Below are 17,630 nucleotides of genomic sequence, written 5' to 3'. Positions count from 1 at the left end.
AACTCAACAAAGAGGACGTGTTCTGCTGTGTGTTTAGGTCTGTTATCTAGTGCCATTATGTTGTTGTGCAATGACACACACATACAGTGTCCCAGTGTAACTGGATAGTGAAAGTAGCACTGGCTGCTGCCCAGTTTTCTGAGGACAAGAGGGTGAGACCTGTCAGAGGATGTTTTCATCCTGATGACTCAGTAGTCACCACATAGCGCTGATAGTTAGGATGTATTACCTTATTGTTTCCCTTTTGCTTACATTCCTCACAACTATTTAATCCGGTTGAACAGCTTCTGAATTTTCAAGTCTTATATCGGACCGATATCAAGATTGGGATTTCAGTATCAGAAATAAAAAAAAGTCGTTTTTAAGCCATTTCTATTAACAGTAATAGCAATGACATCTAACACTGACTGATGAACCAAAATATGTTACATTATTAATAATATCTCAATAATATGGTGTATCTTGATCGTAAAATATCGTACCTTGATGCCTCGCATTTCCCAGGCAGCCCAGGTGGTTTACCCTAACCCTAACCCAAATGAACAGGGCAGATCAGAGAGAGTCACATGTGTAAACACCCAGGCTTTACCAACACTTTACCTGCCAACAGTTTAATTAGCAAACTATTTAATCCGGTTCAACAGCTTCTTAATTTTCAGCTCCTATGTCAGAGTCAGATTCTAAAAATTGTGATATCGGTACCGATATTAGCATTAATATCAATGGCATCCTACACTGATTTATTGTGTGGTGTGTATAAATCAAATCTGAATCTAGAAATGATACAACATTATTGATAATGCAATAATACGGTTGTAAAATATAGAAATATATATATATATATATACATATATATATACACATATGTGTGTGGTATGGCGAAGCCTCACGATTCCCAGACAGCCCTGAGATGGTTAAAAGGATTAAATTCATAGATCAGATCAGATAAAGTGTGTAAGCTTAGCGTCACAAGAGTAAACACCACAATTAACTCACGCTTTACCTGCCAACTGTTTGATTTGTGAGCTGTTTCATCATCCGGTTGAACTGCTACTTCACTTTCAAGTCCCATGTCGGCCCAATATTGCGATATTGGTACAACTGGACATAAAAAAGTGGTATCAAGCCATTTCTACCATTTCAATTAGCTGTAGTAGCAATGACATCCTACACTGATTGTTTGTGTTTAGGTGATGAGGTCATTCCATCGCCTTATTGAAGCTAAACATGTTACAACATTATTAATATGGCAATAACACGGTGGTAAAAACATCGTACCGTGAAAGCCCCGACGGTTAAAAGGATTAGATTCACAGGGCAGATCAGAGAGAGTCAGAGAAAGTGTGTTAGCTTAAGACTTTCACCACCAACTTTACCTGCCAACAGTTTGATTTGCGAGCTGTTTCATGCGGTTGAACTGCTTCTTCATTTTCGGCTCCTTTGCCCCTCTCTTCTTCCGAAGAAACGCGTCAAAAGTCGGGCTTTGGTTTGTCATGAACTCCGCGGCGGAGCCTCTCTCTCCCTCTTCTCTCTTCTCCCCGTGTTCTCGCTATGACGGGGAGAAACGAGCGAGAGCCATGGAGCCCGAAAGCCAATTAAAAATAGTTTGTAGCCTCGCTAGCCCGCGGAGCTAGCCTTGGATATCCTAGAGAAAAGTCCACGTCGGGTGCGACGGCATGACCCGCGAACCTCCTCCTTCTTCGTCTCCTTCGTGTGTTTCCGTGCATTAACGTCCCCCGAAGTAACTTTCACCGGCTCCAGCGGCTTCTCATGGCGCTTCCCTCGGCTGCTGTCCTGACCGTTAGCCGGTGAGCTAGTTGCGTTTACCGAGCTGGATGATAATCCCAGAGCCGTTTTTTTTTTCTTTTCTTTTTTTCTCCCCCCTGTGTTGGAGGAGCAGGGAGCCCGAGCGAACAGCAGCGGCGACTGGGCTTCACCTCTGCCGCTGCCAGAGAGACAGAGAGAGGAGGGAGGAGAAGAGGAGAGAAAAGGAGGAGAGGAGAGGAGGGAGGGAAGAACCGCAAAACTTTACCCAGGGAACACCACCTCCCCCTGGACACTGTCAGGAGAAACATTCACTCGTGAAGATATGTATCACATATATGAAGTACGGGACATACCACTTTTTTGTGTCCGATACCAATGTCACAAACTCGAGTATCAACCGATATTAGTCCGATAAAGTCAACACATTTATGCTATCAAAGCCATACTTCTCCAACCGTGTAACAAACATTGTTGTTGTTATAAACAGCCCCAAAAATCTTTATCGGATATTAGTCCAATAAAAGTAATTTCAGACCATTTAATGCAACACCAGAACTGTCCAGGGTGTGACTCCGCCTATAAAAAGTCAAAGTTGTTATATAAATATAAATATAAATAACAAAGTATAGCTATGCAAATTTTGTACTTAAGCACAGTTGATGTAGGAAGTGCTATCTATCCCTTTAATCTGACCAACGTCATCACACTCTAATAATCAGGTTAAGACATGGAACTAACTCTGGTCTCAATCTCATTATGTAGAATCTTAGTTGGATTATGACACCAGTGAATCATAATCTGACTATGTAACATGCAAACAAGACTATGAATGGAATATTCTATTTGTAAATCTTTTGCATTATGTGAATAATCTTATTCAGATTAACAGTTGGATTATTGTTGTCAGTTTAAACGTATGTGTAGATTAAAGATTTAACAGGTTATCATAAAAATAAACTTTGCCAATTACATTTTTGGATGAAGAAATATGAAGAAGTTTAAGTGAAAGAATTGATCAAGTTTTTCAAAACAAAAATAAGTAAAAGTAATCCATTTTATCTTAATTAAATTATAATAGGTTTATGGCAATCTCATGCAACTATAACACTGTGTTCATACAACGTGTTAAAGTTAACTAAAATTGCTGCAATTTGGAACAACTGATACATATACTACACTCAAATTTGCATTTCAGTGTAGGTTTGTTTTAATCTATTTAGGATTAAAACATGTCCAGGGATACAGCGATTACACGGTGATGATGTGGCATACATTAGACCTCACAGTAAGAAAGTTCGAACGCTAATTGCGTACCGGAAATAGTCGGGCTGGCTTACTGAAAAAAAAAAAAACAGGAGATGACCGTGCATAATTATAGTCAAGTGGCTGTATTTACGATATGATAAACGATGAAAGATAATGTAAACGTCGGCTGAGACTGACGATAAAATGAATGCCTGAATGAATGAATGAATGAATGGATGAATGAATGAATGAATGAATGAATGAATGAATGAACCTTTCCAGGGATACTTTTGTTTTGAAAAATAACCGGAAAAGTCGCTGTTTCACTTCCGGAGCAGAAATGTCACTGTAATTGTAGCTGCATGTTTTTAGCCAGCAATGTAGTTGTTGTTTGTTTTATTATTTTATAAGTACGTATCACCAGCCACATTCTACTTTATTGTTTCACACACACAAACGTCAGTTTATCGAAGTATGCGCTCACTTGTATTGTCTTTTTCGTCCCCGTTGTCTTAAATTTTAAAGTAAGCTGTTAAACTGAGCTAGCCTGTTAGCTCAGAGCCGAGAGTAAAACAGGTGTGTGAGATTGTAGTGTTACTCTCTCTGCTCCAACAGTTTGGATGTTGACCACTTGTCGGGATTAGCAGTACTGGGATTATTTATGGCAGCCCAGAAACCTTTCACAGACTCGGACACTGCGGATGAAGCAGTGAGGGCGACGTGTGACGATGCAACCTTATGTAAAAGGTAAGGTAAACCTGTTGATATATATATGTATATTATACCATATTAGGTTCTGGATATTACATCGTCACATCGTGAGAAGGTATCTGTGATGATTTATCCTGGTTTTAAAGGCTGTTGTGCTGATAATTACATTTAATGCATCTGTGAAAGACACTAAATATTATACATATGTTGATTTAAAAATATATAGAATGAACAATTATTTGTGTTTTAGTAGAATTTTACCATATTTATAGTAGTGTTAGGAATCGCCGGAGACCCCATGATACGATATTATTATCATGATATTGCGATTATTTGCTAAATTAAATGTTCTCACAACAGCTCTAGTGAAAGTGAGCACTTGGCACCATCTAGTGGACTGAAACGTCAATTTATTTTTTTATTATTTCAAATCCACGAAAGGTTTGTTTGTAACATCAGTTAATATTACACTTGATATCTCAACAAATTGCGATATGTGATATATCGGTTACGTGATTATGTGACACCGCCTAATCCAGTTTATAATCTGCGCTGTAGGTTTGCGACCAGTAAAGGTTACTGGAAGGACCCGTATATGCAATACTTTGTGAGATCTGTCGGAGAGAGGAAGGCTCCAGAAATCAACAGAGGTAAGTCATATGTCCAGTCTCATAGTGTCTGATCCGACATATACACAAAGTTATATAAGTTAAGTTAATGCAATGAGTTTTGACAGAGATATGATTTATTTTTTAACAGTTTTACCCATTTCCTTGAAAATGTTCTGAGGTTTTTTGTGACATCATCAGTGGGTAGATTCTTACCAAAGCACTTAGCAGACTTTGTTTGTTTGTGTAATTTACGATGTAATTTACGAGGTTTCTTGAATGCATCTCATTAGCTGCTTGAGAATTCAGGGTTTTTAAAGCCACAAGCCACACCCTCCACTTCTGTGACGTGACAGGTTACTATGCCCGCGTTCAAGGGGTGAACCAGCTACTTGATGCGTTTATAAGGAAAACAGAGTGCAACTGTCAAGTCATCAACCTGGGAGCTGGACTGGACACCACATTTTGGAGGCTAAAGGTTTGCTGAGCTGCAGCTCTGTCACTCTGACGTGTTGGATTTGATTGGACTGCATCATTCAAAATGCCACATATATATTATCTGTCATAAACACACGTGTTTGTTTGTGTTCTGCAGGATGAAAACCTGCTGCCGCGGAAGTTCTTTGAGGTGGATTTTCCTACGATCGTGGCCAGGAAAATACACAATATAAAGTAAGACACACAATGGTAACAAATGAACCACCAAATTCTAATATTTTTCATGCCATAACAACATTTAAACAAACATGGCCAAAAAGTGTAGATAGATTTACTTTTCAGCTACAGGTCGACTGATATGATTTTTAGAGATTATTTTGCTCATGTATGCTCATGTATTTTTTCCCTCCATCTGATAAAATATAACTGTTAAATGATAACAAATAATACAGAAACTGTTATTGAACAAGAGTGGTCTGTCTATATAAAAAATAATAATAATTGGCAGATTAATAAATAATAATCGGCCCATGAATCTGTCCAGCGATCGCCAGTCTACTTATTTTTTCTTTCTTTTTAGTGCTGGTTAAGAAGTTGTATCATCTGCCGTGTTCTCATAGTAGCTTTGGTGTTGTAATGTCATGAAATGAACTGTAGGTGGAGACAAAGACCTTTGCTAAAGGAAACAACCTCCTAGTATTTTAAACTGTGCTGTACACAATATTCTTTTAATTCTTTTAACTCTGGCAATGACTCTATATCACACACTATATTCATTCATGTTACCTGTACAACATCTAATTTTGAAGTTTATTATCCATAAAAATCACAGTTATTAATAGAAAAACTGTATTAGCTGCATAGTTCACAAAGAAATGCAGCAAATATGACATTTAGTACAAATACTGTTGCTGAACAGAAGCAAAGATGCAATAAAGTGTTAAAAAAAACCAGTAGGTTTTCGTTAGCTCAGCATATAATTTGCCAGTTTATTGGGTACAGCTGTTTGCATTATATCACAATATCAAATCTTTATTGTTGGACTCGGCATATTAAAAATACATTAAAACCAAATTAAAGAACACTATAAAAGCATAAAATAAGGCGAATCATTTAACAGACATTTAAATATATTTAATATAAAGACTGATGCCTGTTAAAAGTCTGTTAAATATTACACAGAATAATTATACTATGTCATTACATTATAACCTTCAACTAGAGTGTGAATAATTGACTGCAAGAGAGTGAGACTTCAATTATCAATGAATGATTTCCAGTTTAATGGATTGTGGATTATAATGACATTTATTCTTCTTTGTCTAGGACGAAGCCTCCACTGTCCAAACCCATCATTGAAACCCACTCGACCGACTCGTTACTGCTTGGTACTGACACACACACACACACACACACACACTCAGGTAACACCACAGATGTGTGACACGTGTCTGTGTGTGTGTGTGTGTGTGTGTGTGTGTGTGTGTTCAGATTCTCACAGCCTGGACTCAGACCGTTACTGCATCATCGGCGCAGACCTCAGAAACATTGCTACCATGGAGGAGAGACTGAAGAAGTTCCAGCTCAACACAGAGTACGTGATTAACAACAAATATACGCAATATGTATATTATTGAGTGATTTTCAAGATAGTGTAAACAAACTAAAGCTGAGGCTAATTTTTGCTGAGTGAAAAAACTTCTCACTCCTCTTTATCTTTCTTTGTTTTCCTCGATGTGTGTTTAGAAATCCAAGAATTGTTCTCTTATCTGTGTGTTCTCTCACTGTGTGTAAGTGCAGATAACACTCAGCTGTGAAGCAGCTGTGTAATGTCTGACGTAGACAGTGTCTTCTTTTCTTCTTTTTTTTAAAGGATACCCCACCCAAAATGTTTCAAACAGCTTTGACATAACATCAAAATAACAAAGACAATCCTCTGTAGGTTTGACATCTGTTTTTCCTGCAGTGTGAAGATTGAGTGTGAGGTGAAAACGTCGCGTTCTTTCTTTTAATGAACATTTTGATGATTTGTGTGTGCGAGCAGCTTTAAAATATCAGCTCATGATTATTTTCAGAACTGAGTAAATCTCTCGATTGTTATGATCTTTTATGAACTATTTAGTGATCGAGTAAGAAATGAATCGTCAACTATTTTGATTTTCGGTTTGAGGGTTTTTTTCACTATTAAAACAAGATTTCTGATCGTTTTAGCTTCTCAAATGTGAATATTTTCTTTGTTTCTTTGCTCCATACAACAAAGAATAAATCATTCAAATGGATTTGTTTTGGTTTGTGGACAAAAACAAGACGTTTGAGAGCGTCATCATTTCCACGTTTGACAAACAAAGGTTTGATCGATATTTAATAATCGTTAGCTGAAGCTCTGAACACATTCAAGAAGCAGGAAAAACCAGAATCGACGATTGATCGCTGTCAAAGTAGTTGACCATTAATTTATTAATTGAATACTGATAGTAGAGTACATGTAATAATGCTCTGCGGCTGGTGGGCCCAGACTGTTCCAGTGCAGGGTCAAGTCTTGATAGTGGGCAGTTGAACCAAGACTAAGCACTTTTTGTGGACTGATCCTCTGTCCTGGTCAAGGGTGTGTTCTACTCTCTGTGGTTGCCATCTAGTGGCAAGTTTTAACATTGTTGTTGTTGTTGTTTTTTAAACATGTGATCATATTTTATCTCCAGATTACCGACATTGCTCCTGTCAGAGTGTGTGCTCGTCTACATTACGCCGTCACAGTCGTCTAACCTGGTCCACTGGGCGGCAGAGACGTTCCACACCGCCATGTTCATCAACTATGAACAGGTGAACAAACGGCAAACTCGCATAATGACACAACCGTAGAATGCACTGGCAGTGTGAAAGCAACTGTAAATCAGAATACTTAACCATACTCTCCATTCTGTTTCCAGGTGAACATGAGCGATCGATTTGGTCAGGTGATGATCGAGAACCTGCAGCGACGCCAGTGCACGCTGGCGGGAGTAGAGGTCTGCCAGTCCCTGGACTCTCAGGTGCAGATTTCATACAAATTTAAAGTCTAAATTATGTCGGACCTTATTCCAAGTAACAGAGCCTGATTCACACGAGGAATTTTTATTTCCAGCAAAAACATTTTTCAGTATTATTCCTCGATTATTCTAAACTGTAGTAGCATGTTTGTTCGTGAAAGGGATCAAGATGCATTCAAGAAACCTCATCAATTTAATTTGAAATGAGTGATTTAGACCCATTAAATAAAATGTTAAATGGCGTCATAAATCAAGTGATAAATAGAAGCACATTTTTCCCATTGACTTCCATTCAAACTGAGTTCTTTTGGCATCAAACCTTGAACCAGTCTGTGGTCCCTGTTTAAAAATACTGGTTCCATCTCAAGTATAAGAGAAACAGGAGAGTGTCTTTTCATGTGTCTGTGTTTATTTTATCCAGACGTTGTACAGTTGATGTGTGCTGTTTGCAGAAGGAGCGTTTTCTCAAGACGGGCTGGGAACACGCCGACGCTCTGGACATGATGACCGTCTACAGTATGCTCCCTCAGGAGGACGTGGCAAGGTAAGCGCTCAGCAACTCGGCTGTACTTCACTAAAATTACCAAGAGAGACACGTGGTGAATCAAAAATACACAAATACAGTGAGTTTCAGGGTTTCCATGGGTCCTAGAAAATGATTCTTTTTAAATTCCTTGTAGAATCGAGCGGCTGGAGTTTCTGGACGAGAGGGAGCTGCTGCAACAACTTCTTCAACACTATAGCATCTGCTGGGCCACCAAGGACAAGCTCAACCTGGGTAATGCACACACACATACAGTATCTTTCTACAGAGACATCATGTGACTCAGTTTTGTGTTTACACCGCCATGTTGGCAGGAAAAGCTTCTGCTAATCAGTGTGTGAGAGGATGCAAAAGTGGCTTTTCTTGCTGCATATCTGTCACATTTCTACCAATATCTCTAGCATATCCTGTCCAAACAACGTCAAATACAATATGCAAAATGCAATACACACACTGGTGCCTTTAGTCAGCAACCCGCCAAGTTTGAAACCTGTCAACTGAACCATTTGATAGATATGGGGTGGGTAGTGTGTAAAAGGAGGTAAAAGTGGCTATCCTAGAGGTATATCTGTCACATTTCTACCAATATCTCTAGCATATCAGGTCCAAACGATGTCAATGTTGGCAATAAACACACTGGTGCCCTTAGTAAGCAACCTGCCAAGTTTGAAACCTGTCAAATGAACCATTTGACAGATATAGGAGCAAGCAGTATTGTGTGAGAGGGGGGCAAAAGGGTTTTTCTAAGATGTATATCTGTCGCATTTCTACCAATATCTCATCCATTTCTTATCCAAACAACGTCAAAGTTGGCAGTACACACACCAGTGCCCTTAGTAAGCAACCTGCCAAGTTTGAACTCTGCCAACCAAACCTTTTCCACAGCTGTATGACAGTTATAGATGGGTATTGGATGTCGCAGAAATGGCAGTGAATATAGAAGTTACATTTTTTGCTTGTCTTTTATTGTAAATTTGGTTGCAAAACTTCGTATTGTGTCGTAAAAAGACTGATCTGGGAGCACTAAACACCAGCATCATCGGCCGTAACTATGGCGCCAGGTTGCCCGTCACATTCTTTCCTCAGTGTTACCTCATACGTGTTGAGATATGTCCTCGCTCCACCCGTCCGTCCAGCTTTAAGTGCGTGGCATGTGTCATTTACAAGAACGGGGGTCGTGTTCTGTTTCCTCAGGTCTGTCACATTTGACCTTCTGAGTGTGAAACGGCTCCATTGTTTGGAAACGTTGTCCACGCGTGCGTTTGCCAAAGGCAACAACAGGAGAAGACGTGCTGGAGCGGAAACCCGCACGCATCCTTACTCCAGTGGGAAGTGGAAGTGTTTTTTTTCCCGACGTCAGCAGAATGTGACGATATTGAACTGTGAAGAACTGCTTGTCACTAAACTGACACTGAAAGACGAGCATGTTTACTTCATTAATTAATGTTAACTGGCAAGAACAAGGCAAGAACGTCACTTCAAAATCTGCTCCCTTTTGCTGGAAATGAAAGAATGTAACATTTATTGTGTCCTCATCTGGATTTACTGTATGTGCCATTTTAGTTGTATTTATTATTATGGATTAATTCTACCATACAAAGATAAATGCACGCGCTGGGCAAGAAATGCTTAAATCATCATGTATGTAACTCCCAGCTCAATCTTTTCTATTCTTGCTGCAGTTTGTAAACGGTGAAAGAAAATCATGACAGATTACAGATTATTATAGATTATGTCTGATGAATGCTCTTCAAGTGCAGATCAATAAAATGTCCTTTTGTGTAACACTGGTTTGCCAAGTTTACTGTTTTTTTGTTGGTTTTTTACCTGCACTTTTAACCTGATTATCAGGTGTTTTTCTAATGACCTTAAAGTGATAGTTTGGCCATTTTTGAAGTGTGGTTGTAAACCCAGATAGAGACGTCATGTGACTCAGTTTTGTGTTGGCAAGAAAAGCTTCTGCAAATCAGTGTGTGAGAGGATGCAGAAGTGGCTTTTCTTGCTGTACATCTGTCGCATTTCTACCAATATCTCTTACATTTGTCGTCCAAACACTGTCAAAGTGGGCGCTGCACACACTGGTGTAAGTAAGTCACCTGCTCAAAGGAACCGTTCAACAGATCTGGGGTTTAGTATGTGAGAAGGGGCAAAGTCGGCTTTTCTAGTATCTGTCATTTCTTATCCAAACACTGTCAAAGTTGCTGTTGACACCACAAAAACCCAATGTTAGCATAAGGCTCACCTTAAAACAACCTGAACCTGCTCAAGCCTACGATACCATAAGAATGTTTTTGCTACTGTTTACAGCCTTTTCCCACTGGAAACTTGCGTTTGTCTCCCTTGCACCAAAGTCCATGTTTTTATCTCACGGGTACACTTTGGTTCATTTGAGTCTCTGATATGAATCTGAAACAAAATAAGACGCTTGAAGTGACTGGTGGAGGCTGCAGTGGATCAACAGCTCCTGTGTGCTGTGATGTAAAAAATCTCAGATTTTCTCGATGGAGCTTGGTGTGAGAGACACAAACTTCAGATTCCGCTCCGTTTTAACCCCGAGATTAAGCAGCAAAACATATTCTCGAGATGTCATAGACTTAAACACATTCAGATTTTACTACATTAGTCTTTTGTTTAAGTATTGTCAAGTAATCCTTTAATCTGACTAATGTCACACACTCCAAGTAACAAGTAATCTGATCTCTGTCTCTTTATGTCGAATCTTAGTCAGATTATGACACCAGTGAGTCATATAATCCGACTCTGTAACATGGAATATTCTGTTAGCAACTCATGTAAATGTGAATAATCTCATTCAGATTAAATTTAGAAGTTGGATTATTGTTTAGGATTAGGATTATGTTTAGGAGACAAGAGTTCAGCCACAGGAGAAGTGAATTTAATGTGAGTTAACGTTGTATTTGTTAATACTTAGGTCTATATACTGTTAGACACATGGCTCTCAAGCTGTGGCGCGTGTACCACCAGTGGTACGCAGGTCTTTTCTACTGTATGACTTGTTACTTCAGTAATATTATAAAAAAAAACAAAGTCCTGTTCTGGTAACGTACACTTTTACTCTGAGGTCACGTACGTGAGCTCGGGGCCAAAGAAAACCGGTATCTCTGTGGCGCCGTTGAGCGAAACACGGTCGTTATCTCCTCTGGAAGTCTCTTCTGACACTTAATAACTGCGATGGTGATTTTATGAGCTGATGTTGACGGAGGTCCAACAATAGCAGGAAGGTTCGGGTCGGGTCGGGTGCGGTTGGTGTTGGACGTGCATGTGTGTCCTCTGAGGACCGTGTCAGTGATGGCTCATATATGTGAACCTCATCAGTCCTCAAACCCTGAGTTCAGTCCAGGGAAAGTCAGAAGAATGTCAGGAGCAGAGAGTAATAAGACGCTGGAGGTTCTGAGCGTGAGTGAGGATGAGGAGCAGGTGATGCAGAGCAGAGGTTTGGTTTTTCAGCGTTACGTGCAGCCGTGTGTGGCCGAGCTGCTCGGGACCTGCCTGTTTGTCTTCGTGGGCTGTGCTTCGGTCGTCGGGGACACGGGGACAGCGGGCGTCCTGCAGCCGGCTGTGGCTCATGGACTCGCTCTGGGGACGCTCATCACTGTGTTTGGACAAATCAGGTAAAGACAGTTGACGTCTTTGAGATATTGTCTTTCCTGCTGCTTGGTTTGATCATGTGTCTTATTTGTCTTATTTATTTATGGCAACGTTCTTGGTTATTATTTATGAATGGTGTCAAAGTTTCTAAGAAATTTTATGAATCTTTATTATTTTCCTTGATATTTTTCATAGAAACAAGTTAAAAACAGGAACATTTAAGTTATTTCTTCTGTCTATATCTTGGGTTTTTTAATTGTTGTTTCGTAGATTTTTCTGCACAATTTTTCTGAATTAACGAGGTCGTTTTTTTCCCTGAGTTAAAACAAGTTTCAATATTTTTTCCCTATTTTTTGAAAAGATTTTAATCTAGCATATTTTTATACAAAAATGTATCAAGCATATTTTATATAACAACATTTTGAATATTTTTTCCCAAATTTTTAGCATATTTATATATAAAAAGATTTTGATAAAACATTTGAATCTAGCATATTGTTATATAAAACATTTTTTAATCTAGCATATTTTTATATATAAATTTTTTGACACTTATCAAATAAATCTTCATAGTGACTTGTTTTATGGCGTGTTACTGTTACCTATTGTAATTCCTATGAATTTTCATGTAAATATATTACACTTATAGTCATTTTCATTATCAAGCTTTTACATGGAAACTATATTTTATGTATAAGGTATTTTTCATGAAAAGACAAATCTGAAATTGCATCAATAACACATAATAATCCAAAGCGATAAAAAGCTCATTATATAAAAGATAAAGATTGTAAAAGAACAATAAGTTGAACTAATAACAAGGTTTGAACCACAACATTCCGTCAGAGTCACAGATTAAAGTTTGATTGACAGAAGATTGTGTCTGTGTGTCTTCTCAGTGGTGGACATCTGAACCCTGTGGTGTCTCTGAGTGTTTACCTGTGTGGAGGAATGAAGCTCGTGCTGCTGCTTCCTTACGTCACCGCTCAGGTGTTGGGAGCAATGATCGGAGCTGGTTTGGTTAAGGTATGGAAAACTTTAGAAGAGCATTTCTTTGGACATCATTTATTTATTTGGACAAAATAAAAAAAACACAGCATTTTCCTCGTCCCTCAGGTCGCGTTCCCCGCCGTGTCGTACGCCGCGGTCCACGGGGCGGCTTTTGAGCCCAGCGTCGGTGACGTTGGCAGAGCCACGTTAGCGGAAGTGATGATGAGCACCTTCCTCACCACAGTGGTGTGTATGACGGCCGTCAACCAACGGACCACGACACCGTGGGCTCCTTTCTGCATCGGCCTCACGGTCACGGCCAACATCCTGGCAGGGTGAGACACGAGAAACAACAACAACAACAACAACAACAACAACAATAATAACAATAATAATAATAACATATTTCCACTGGTAACATTTCAGTAAAAAAAAAGGTAATTCATGCTTAAGTAAATGATCTTCATTTAAGTTGGTAAATTAAGTTTGAATTTCAGTGGTTCCCAAACACTGGGTCGGAACCCACAGATGGGCCACGATAGAGAAATTTAGAGTTGAGATTTATGTTTATAGGTTTTATATGATATTCATATACTTTTTGAGTTTCTTTTTTTTAGTCATTCATTTTAATGAATGTTTTGGTTTTGATAAACGTAAAAAAACAGTTAACACAAAAGTTGGTTCAAACTAAAGTTAACAAGCTGTCTTCAACATCATTTTAATTTTAGTTTGAATTAACATATTTAATGTAGGTGAAATATTTCTTAAGATTTCATCAGTTGTAAAGAATTTGTTTTTTCTTAACTTAATTACACCTCCATGATTAACCTGTTCATTTAAGTCTGAATGAACTTTATCCATTTAGGTTAAAATAATTGTTTTAGGTTTGTCAACGATTTTCTTTTTTTTTTTAGTTTATAGTTCATCAGTATTTCTCACAATATTCTTTATAGTTCAAAAATGTCGACTTCCTATTATCTTATCTTACTTCTCCTGTGTTTCCCATGTTAATAGTGGTGTTAATAACAATGTAATAGTGTGGTAACAAAGAGAGAATCACTATGGGTGAGTTGATGAAACTGATGATTAGTGTTTTATAAAGTTGAAATCCATTGTGTACACAACACACATGATAACTATGTCACTAACATCATTGCACTTCCCCGCTCTTGTTTCAGAGGAGTTCTCTCCGGAGCGTGTATGAACCCTGCTCGGGCCTTTGGCCCCGCAGTCGCTGCCGGTCACTGGAACCATCACTGGATTTACTGGGTCGGACCCACATGTGGTGCCCTGCTCACAGTCTGCTTTGTCAGGTATGGTTTACGAAATTCTACTTTAAGGCATACGAAATTCTACCTCATGACTCCACGACTAATAACTGAAGTTAATGTCTCCTTTTGCAGGTTCTTGTTTGGTGACCAGAATACTCGAGTTGTCCTCAAGTGAGAGTGACTCGCTTTTGAACACTTTTCTCCAACATTGTACTCTAATCGTTTGAATTCATGTTTGTATTTCATGTTGGATCATTTTTCTAAGTGTTGACTGTTACTCAGTGCTGGGGTTTGTATCTGAAGACTCAATAAAAGGTTTAAATGGAAGGATACGGGCCTTTGGGATTTTATGCGTCTGTTACGGCTTCTGGACAAACTTCAGAGACATTCCATTACTTTTAATTTCGTACGCAAACAATCACAGTTTTGCTTTGAACTCACTGTTTGGTCAGAAGTCCTGAATGGAGAACTATATTGTGATAACTTTACTACTTAAAGCGTGGTAAAAAAGCAGTTCACTGCCCTGCACTGTAAATCTGGATTACCGTCATAAACTGCCACCCTTCAGTCAACGATAATACAATATATATGTATATATATATATATATATATATATATATATATATATATATATATATATATATATATATATATATATATATATATACACAGTAAGAAATATACATGAAAAATGGATGATGATAATGATGAGGTGGATTGTAATCAGGATTAAGATCAACACCGCGACCCTCTGGTGGAGGATAAAGCGGTAGATGATGACTGACTGACTGACTGACATGTAGAAAGTACATAACACATTGTTTGCTGTATGAGTTTCCAATATAGAATTATATCATTATCAACTTTTAACAACAAGCAAATAGTTTTTTAATACTTTAAATTCAGTTTAAATAATGTGAAAAACAATCTTCCATGGACTCTTATTTTGAAATTCCATTCTCTTAGTAGTATATAAGAAGTAGTAGTAGTAGTAGTTCTTTCACAGTAGTAGTAGTAGCAGCAGTAGTTTTCATATAGTACTAGTAGTATAGGTAGGTGACATGTAATGTTGTAGTAGTCATTTGTAGTATACTAGTATATTATAGTAGTGTAGTAGTAGAGGTTGTAGTTGTATAATAGTAGATATTTGTAGTCATACAGTAATAGTAGTAGTAGAAGTAGGAGCAGCAGCAGTAGTATTAGTACTTGCACAGTGGTAGTAGTAGTTGTAGTCTTCATATAGTACTAGCAGTACAAGTAGTAGTAGTCATTTATAGTCATATAGTAGTAATGGCAGCAGCGGCAGCAGTCGTCGTAGTTCTTGCACAGTAGTAGTAGTAGTAGTAGTAGTAGTAGTCTTCATATAGTACTAGTAATCACAGCTTTGAACTGAAGTTCTTTGACATCATTTCATGGAACTTCAGACCCTTTTATGAGCAGCGATGAAATGACAGTCATTTACAGGTCAGAGTGTCAGTGTCAGTTACTGGTGTTGACAATATATAACTACACACACACACACACACACACAGACACACACAGACACAGACAGAAGCAGAGGCCAGCAGGATCAGCTAAGACAAGAACAGACATCTCAGTCGAGAAACTGGGAATGGACGACACAGGCAACACTCTCATGGAGAAGGACAGGACGTGGACAGAGTCCAGTCCTCGCCCTGTCAACAAATATGAGAGAGTGTACCAGCCCTGTAGCCCTGAAGGATTTGGGCTCTTTATTTTAAAACAGAACCCCCCCACAAAATGTCCAATATTGTCCATACACTACATGATGATGTGATTTCAGCCTAGAATATGCAAGCCATTAACAATGACATTGATTTTTACATTATTATTTTTGTGTAGCATTACTGCATTACTTACTCCCTCTCACCCCCTCAGTTTTGAGTCAACATCACTCATAAATCATCACTTATAAAAACTCAATTATTTCAGTATGGACAACCTTACCACCTGGATTACCAGGACAATTACACATATGCCAAACAAAAAAGATGTTGAATAGTAAAAAAAAACAACATAGTTTTATTAACGTGTTTCATGTACATTTTTTGTTCTTAGGGTTCAGAACGTAACTTTTTTGCTTTATACAGTGTATTATTATTTTGCAGTTGATGACGCCAGCAGAGCGCTACAACAATGCTACAGGAGCAGCGTTTGACATCCTCACGTCAGAGAAGCAGCTGTACAAAGCCATCTTTGGGGAAGTGGCCATGACCTGCTTGGTCACCATGGTGCTCCTTCTAGTGGCCGTGAATGGAAAAACTAAAACCCCACACGGGCCTTTTCTAGTGGGCTGCTCTGTCATCATCAGCGTCCTGGCAGGGTGAGATAAAAGAAGAAGAAAAAAATGTGTTTATTGAGTTTACACAAAATTAAAGAGAATGCAGCTTCTCTGAAATTCTCTCTGAAAAATGATCTGATATAATAATAAATTAATAATGAATTCTGTGATAGTTTCTATTTGTTTTTTATTAACATGAATAAATCATGTTGGTGCAGGGCCGATGTTTCTGGAGCTTGTCTGAACCCGGCCAGAGCTTTTGGTCCAGCTGTGATGATTAACTACTGGAATTATCACTGGGTTTACTGGGCTGGACCCTTAGGAGGAGGACTGGTGGCCACAGCACTCGTCAGGTAACATTCATTTAAATACAATTAAGTTCAAATAAATGAAAATAAACTTTGTTAAATTAAATTAAGTTCAATTCAATTGAATAAAATAAATGTTGTTAATTTAAAATAGATGTAATTAAATTAAATTTTGTTAAATTAATTTTAGTCAAAATAATTTAAAATAGATGTAGTTAAATTAAATTAGGTTCAATTCAATTCCGTTCAATTAAGTCAAGTTAAATTGATTAAAAGTTAAATTAAAGTTCACTTAAATTAGAGCTTTCCTGACTTCACTCAACAATATTGTGGCAAATATCTGTTATTACCTGTATTTAGTTCAGGTAGAAGAAATTAAAATATACTTCTGTGCCTTAAAATCTTTCATTTATACCTTGAGATTAAATTTTTGGAACAATCAAAAACTCAAATCTTTAATTAATTCCTAAAAAAAATTAATCCAAATTAAAAATATAATGAATTATTTTCATTTAATAATTCTATGGCCTTCTTTTGTAACTCTGGAGTCGTTCAACACAATACATCTTAAATAAAATAAATGAAATGGGACATTAATAATTAAATGAATATTAAATAAAATAACAGTGTTCTCTCTCTCTCTCTCTCTCCTTTTTTTTCTCAGACTCATTCTTGGTGATAAAAAGATAAGAGTCATCATGAAATCATAAAAACATCTTATTTCTTCATTAATATGTCGATTTTTCTGTTTTGCGCTTTATTTGTTTCTCTGCTCTTAAACTCTTAACGTCAACAAACAAACACCTGAAGA

The 17,630-nt window shown here is 37.9% G+C and overlaps 4 protein-coding genes across 7 annotated transcripts in view; 3 read left to right on the top strand and 1 right to left on the bottom strand.

The window, feature by feature from the left end:
- arhgap17a (Rho GTPase activating protein 17a) overlaps positions 1-1,983 on the bottom strand; it is a 34,761-nt gene extending 32,778 nt beyond the window's left edge. For 3 of the 4 annotated variants that reach the window (XM_044013711.1, XM_044013714.1, XM_044013712.1), the window contains exon 1: positions 1,377-1,980. In XM_044013711.1, coding sequence (XP_043869646.1) covers positions 1,377-1,495 — 119 coding nt within the window. In that variant the 5' untranslated portion in view covers positions 1,496-1,980. Of the gene's footprint in view, positions 1-1,376 lie in introns of all 4 variants that reach the window. The other variant, XM_044013713.1, reaches the window with a different exon arrangement.
- Positions 1,984-3,323: 1,340 nt separating this feature from the next.
- On the top strand, positions 3,324-10,129 carry lcmt1 (leucine carboxyl methyltransferase 1). The gene is made up of 11 exons (XM_044013715.1): positions 3,324-3,759; positions 4,282-4,373; positions 4,688-4,809; positions 4,927-5,003; positions 6,096-6,157; positions 6,261-6,363; positions 7,469-7,589; positions 7,697-7,798; positions 8,248-8,339; positions 8,476-8,573; positions 9,534-10,129. The coding sequence occupies exons 1-11, from the start codon at positions 3,674-3,676 to the stop codon at positions 9,554-9,556; spliced, it is 978 nt and encodes a 325-aa protein (XP_043869650.1). The 5' UTR covers positions 3,324-3,673; the 3' UTR covers positions 9,557-10,129.
- Positions 10,130-10,439: 310 nt separating this feature from the next.
- Positions 10,440-14,531, top strand: aqp8a.1 (aquaporin 8a, tandem duplicate 1). Its single transcript, XM_044013716.1, has 5 exons — positions 10,440-11,971; positions 12,848-12,974; positions 13,065-13,273; positions 14,117-14,251; positions 14,342-14,531. Exons 1-5 carry the CDS (start codon positions 11,649-11,651, stop codon positions 14,382-14,384), a joined length of 837 nt encoding a protein of 278 aa, XP_043869651.1. The 5' UTR covers positions 10,440-11,648; the 3' UTR covers positions 14,385-14,531.
- Positions 14,532-15,656: 1,125 nt separating this feature from the next.
- aqp8a.2 (aquaporin 8a, tandem duplicate 2) lies at positions 15,657-17,578 on the top strand. The gene is made up of 6 exons (XM_044014439.1): positions 15,657-15,673; positions 15,794-15,937; positions 16,289-16,298; positions 16,339-16,553; positions 16,730-16,864; positions 17,484-17,578. Exons 1-6 carry the CDS (start codon positions 15,657-15,659, stop codon positions 17,527-17,529), a joined length of 567 nt encoding a protein of 188 aa, XP_043870374.1. The 3' UTR covers positions 17,530-17,578.
- Positions 17,579-17,630: the final 52 nt, after the last annotated feature.

Source organism: Solea senegalensis, linkage group LG18 (genome assembly GCF_019176455.1).
Source record: "Solea senegalensis isolate Sse05_10M linkage group LG18, IFAPA_SoseM_1, whole genome shotgun sequence".
Classification (NCBI taxonomy): domain Eukaryota; kingdom Metazoa; phylum Chordata; class Actinopteri; order Pleuronectiformes; family Soleidae; genus Solea; species Solea senegalensis.
Note: the sequence above shows the minus strand (reverse complement) of the source record. Positions and strands in the feature narration are given on the sequence as shown.

Coding starts and splice junctions, on each gene's coding strand:
- aqp8a.1 (XM_044013716.1), top strand. CDS start 11,649: ATGGCTCATATATGTGAACCTCATCAGTCCTCAAACCCTGAGTTCAGT. Junction 11,972..12,847: donor ACTGTGTTTGGACAAATCAG/GTAAAGACAGTT, acceptor GTGTCTTCTCAG/TGGTGGACATCTGAACCCTG. Junction 13,274..14,116: donor ACGGCCAACATCCTGGCAGG/GTGAGACACGAG, acceptor CTCTTGTTTCAG/AGGAGTTCTCTCCGGAGCGT.
- lcmt1 (XM_044013715.1), top strand. CDS start 3,674: ATGGCAGCCCAGAAACCTTTCACAGACTCGGACACTGCGGATGAAGCA. Junction 3,760..4,281: donor GATGCAACCTTATGTAAAAG/GTAAGGTAAACC, acceptor TCTGCGCTGTAG/GTTTGCGACCAGTAAAGGTT. Junction 7,799..8,247: donor GCCAGTCCCTGGACTCTCAG/GTGCAGATTTCA, acceptor TGCTGTTTGCAG/AAGGAGCGTTTTCTCAAGAC.
- aqp8a.2 (XM_044014439.1), top strand. Junction 16,554..16,729: donor ATCATCAGCGTCCTGGCAGG/GTGAGATAAAAG, acceptor ATGTTGGTGCAG/GGCCGATGTTTCTGGAGCTT. Junction 16,865..17,483: donor GTGGCCACAGCACTCGTCAG/GTAACATTCATT, acceptor TTTTTTTCTCAG/ACTCATTCTTGGTGATAAAA.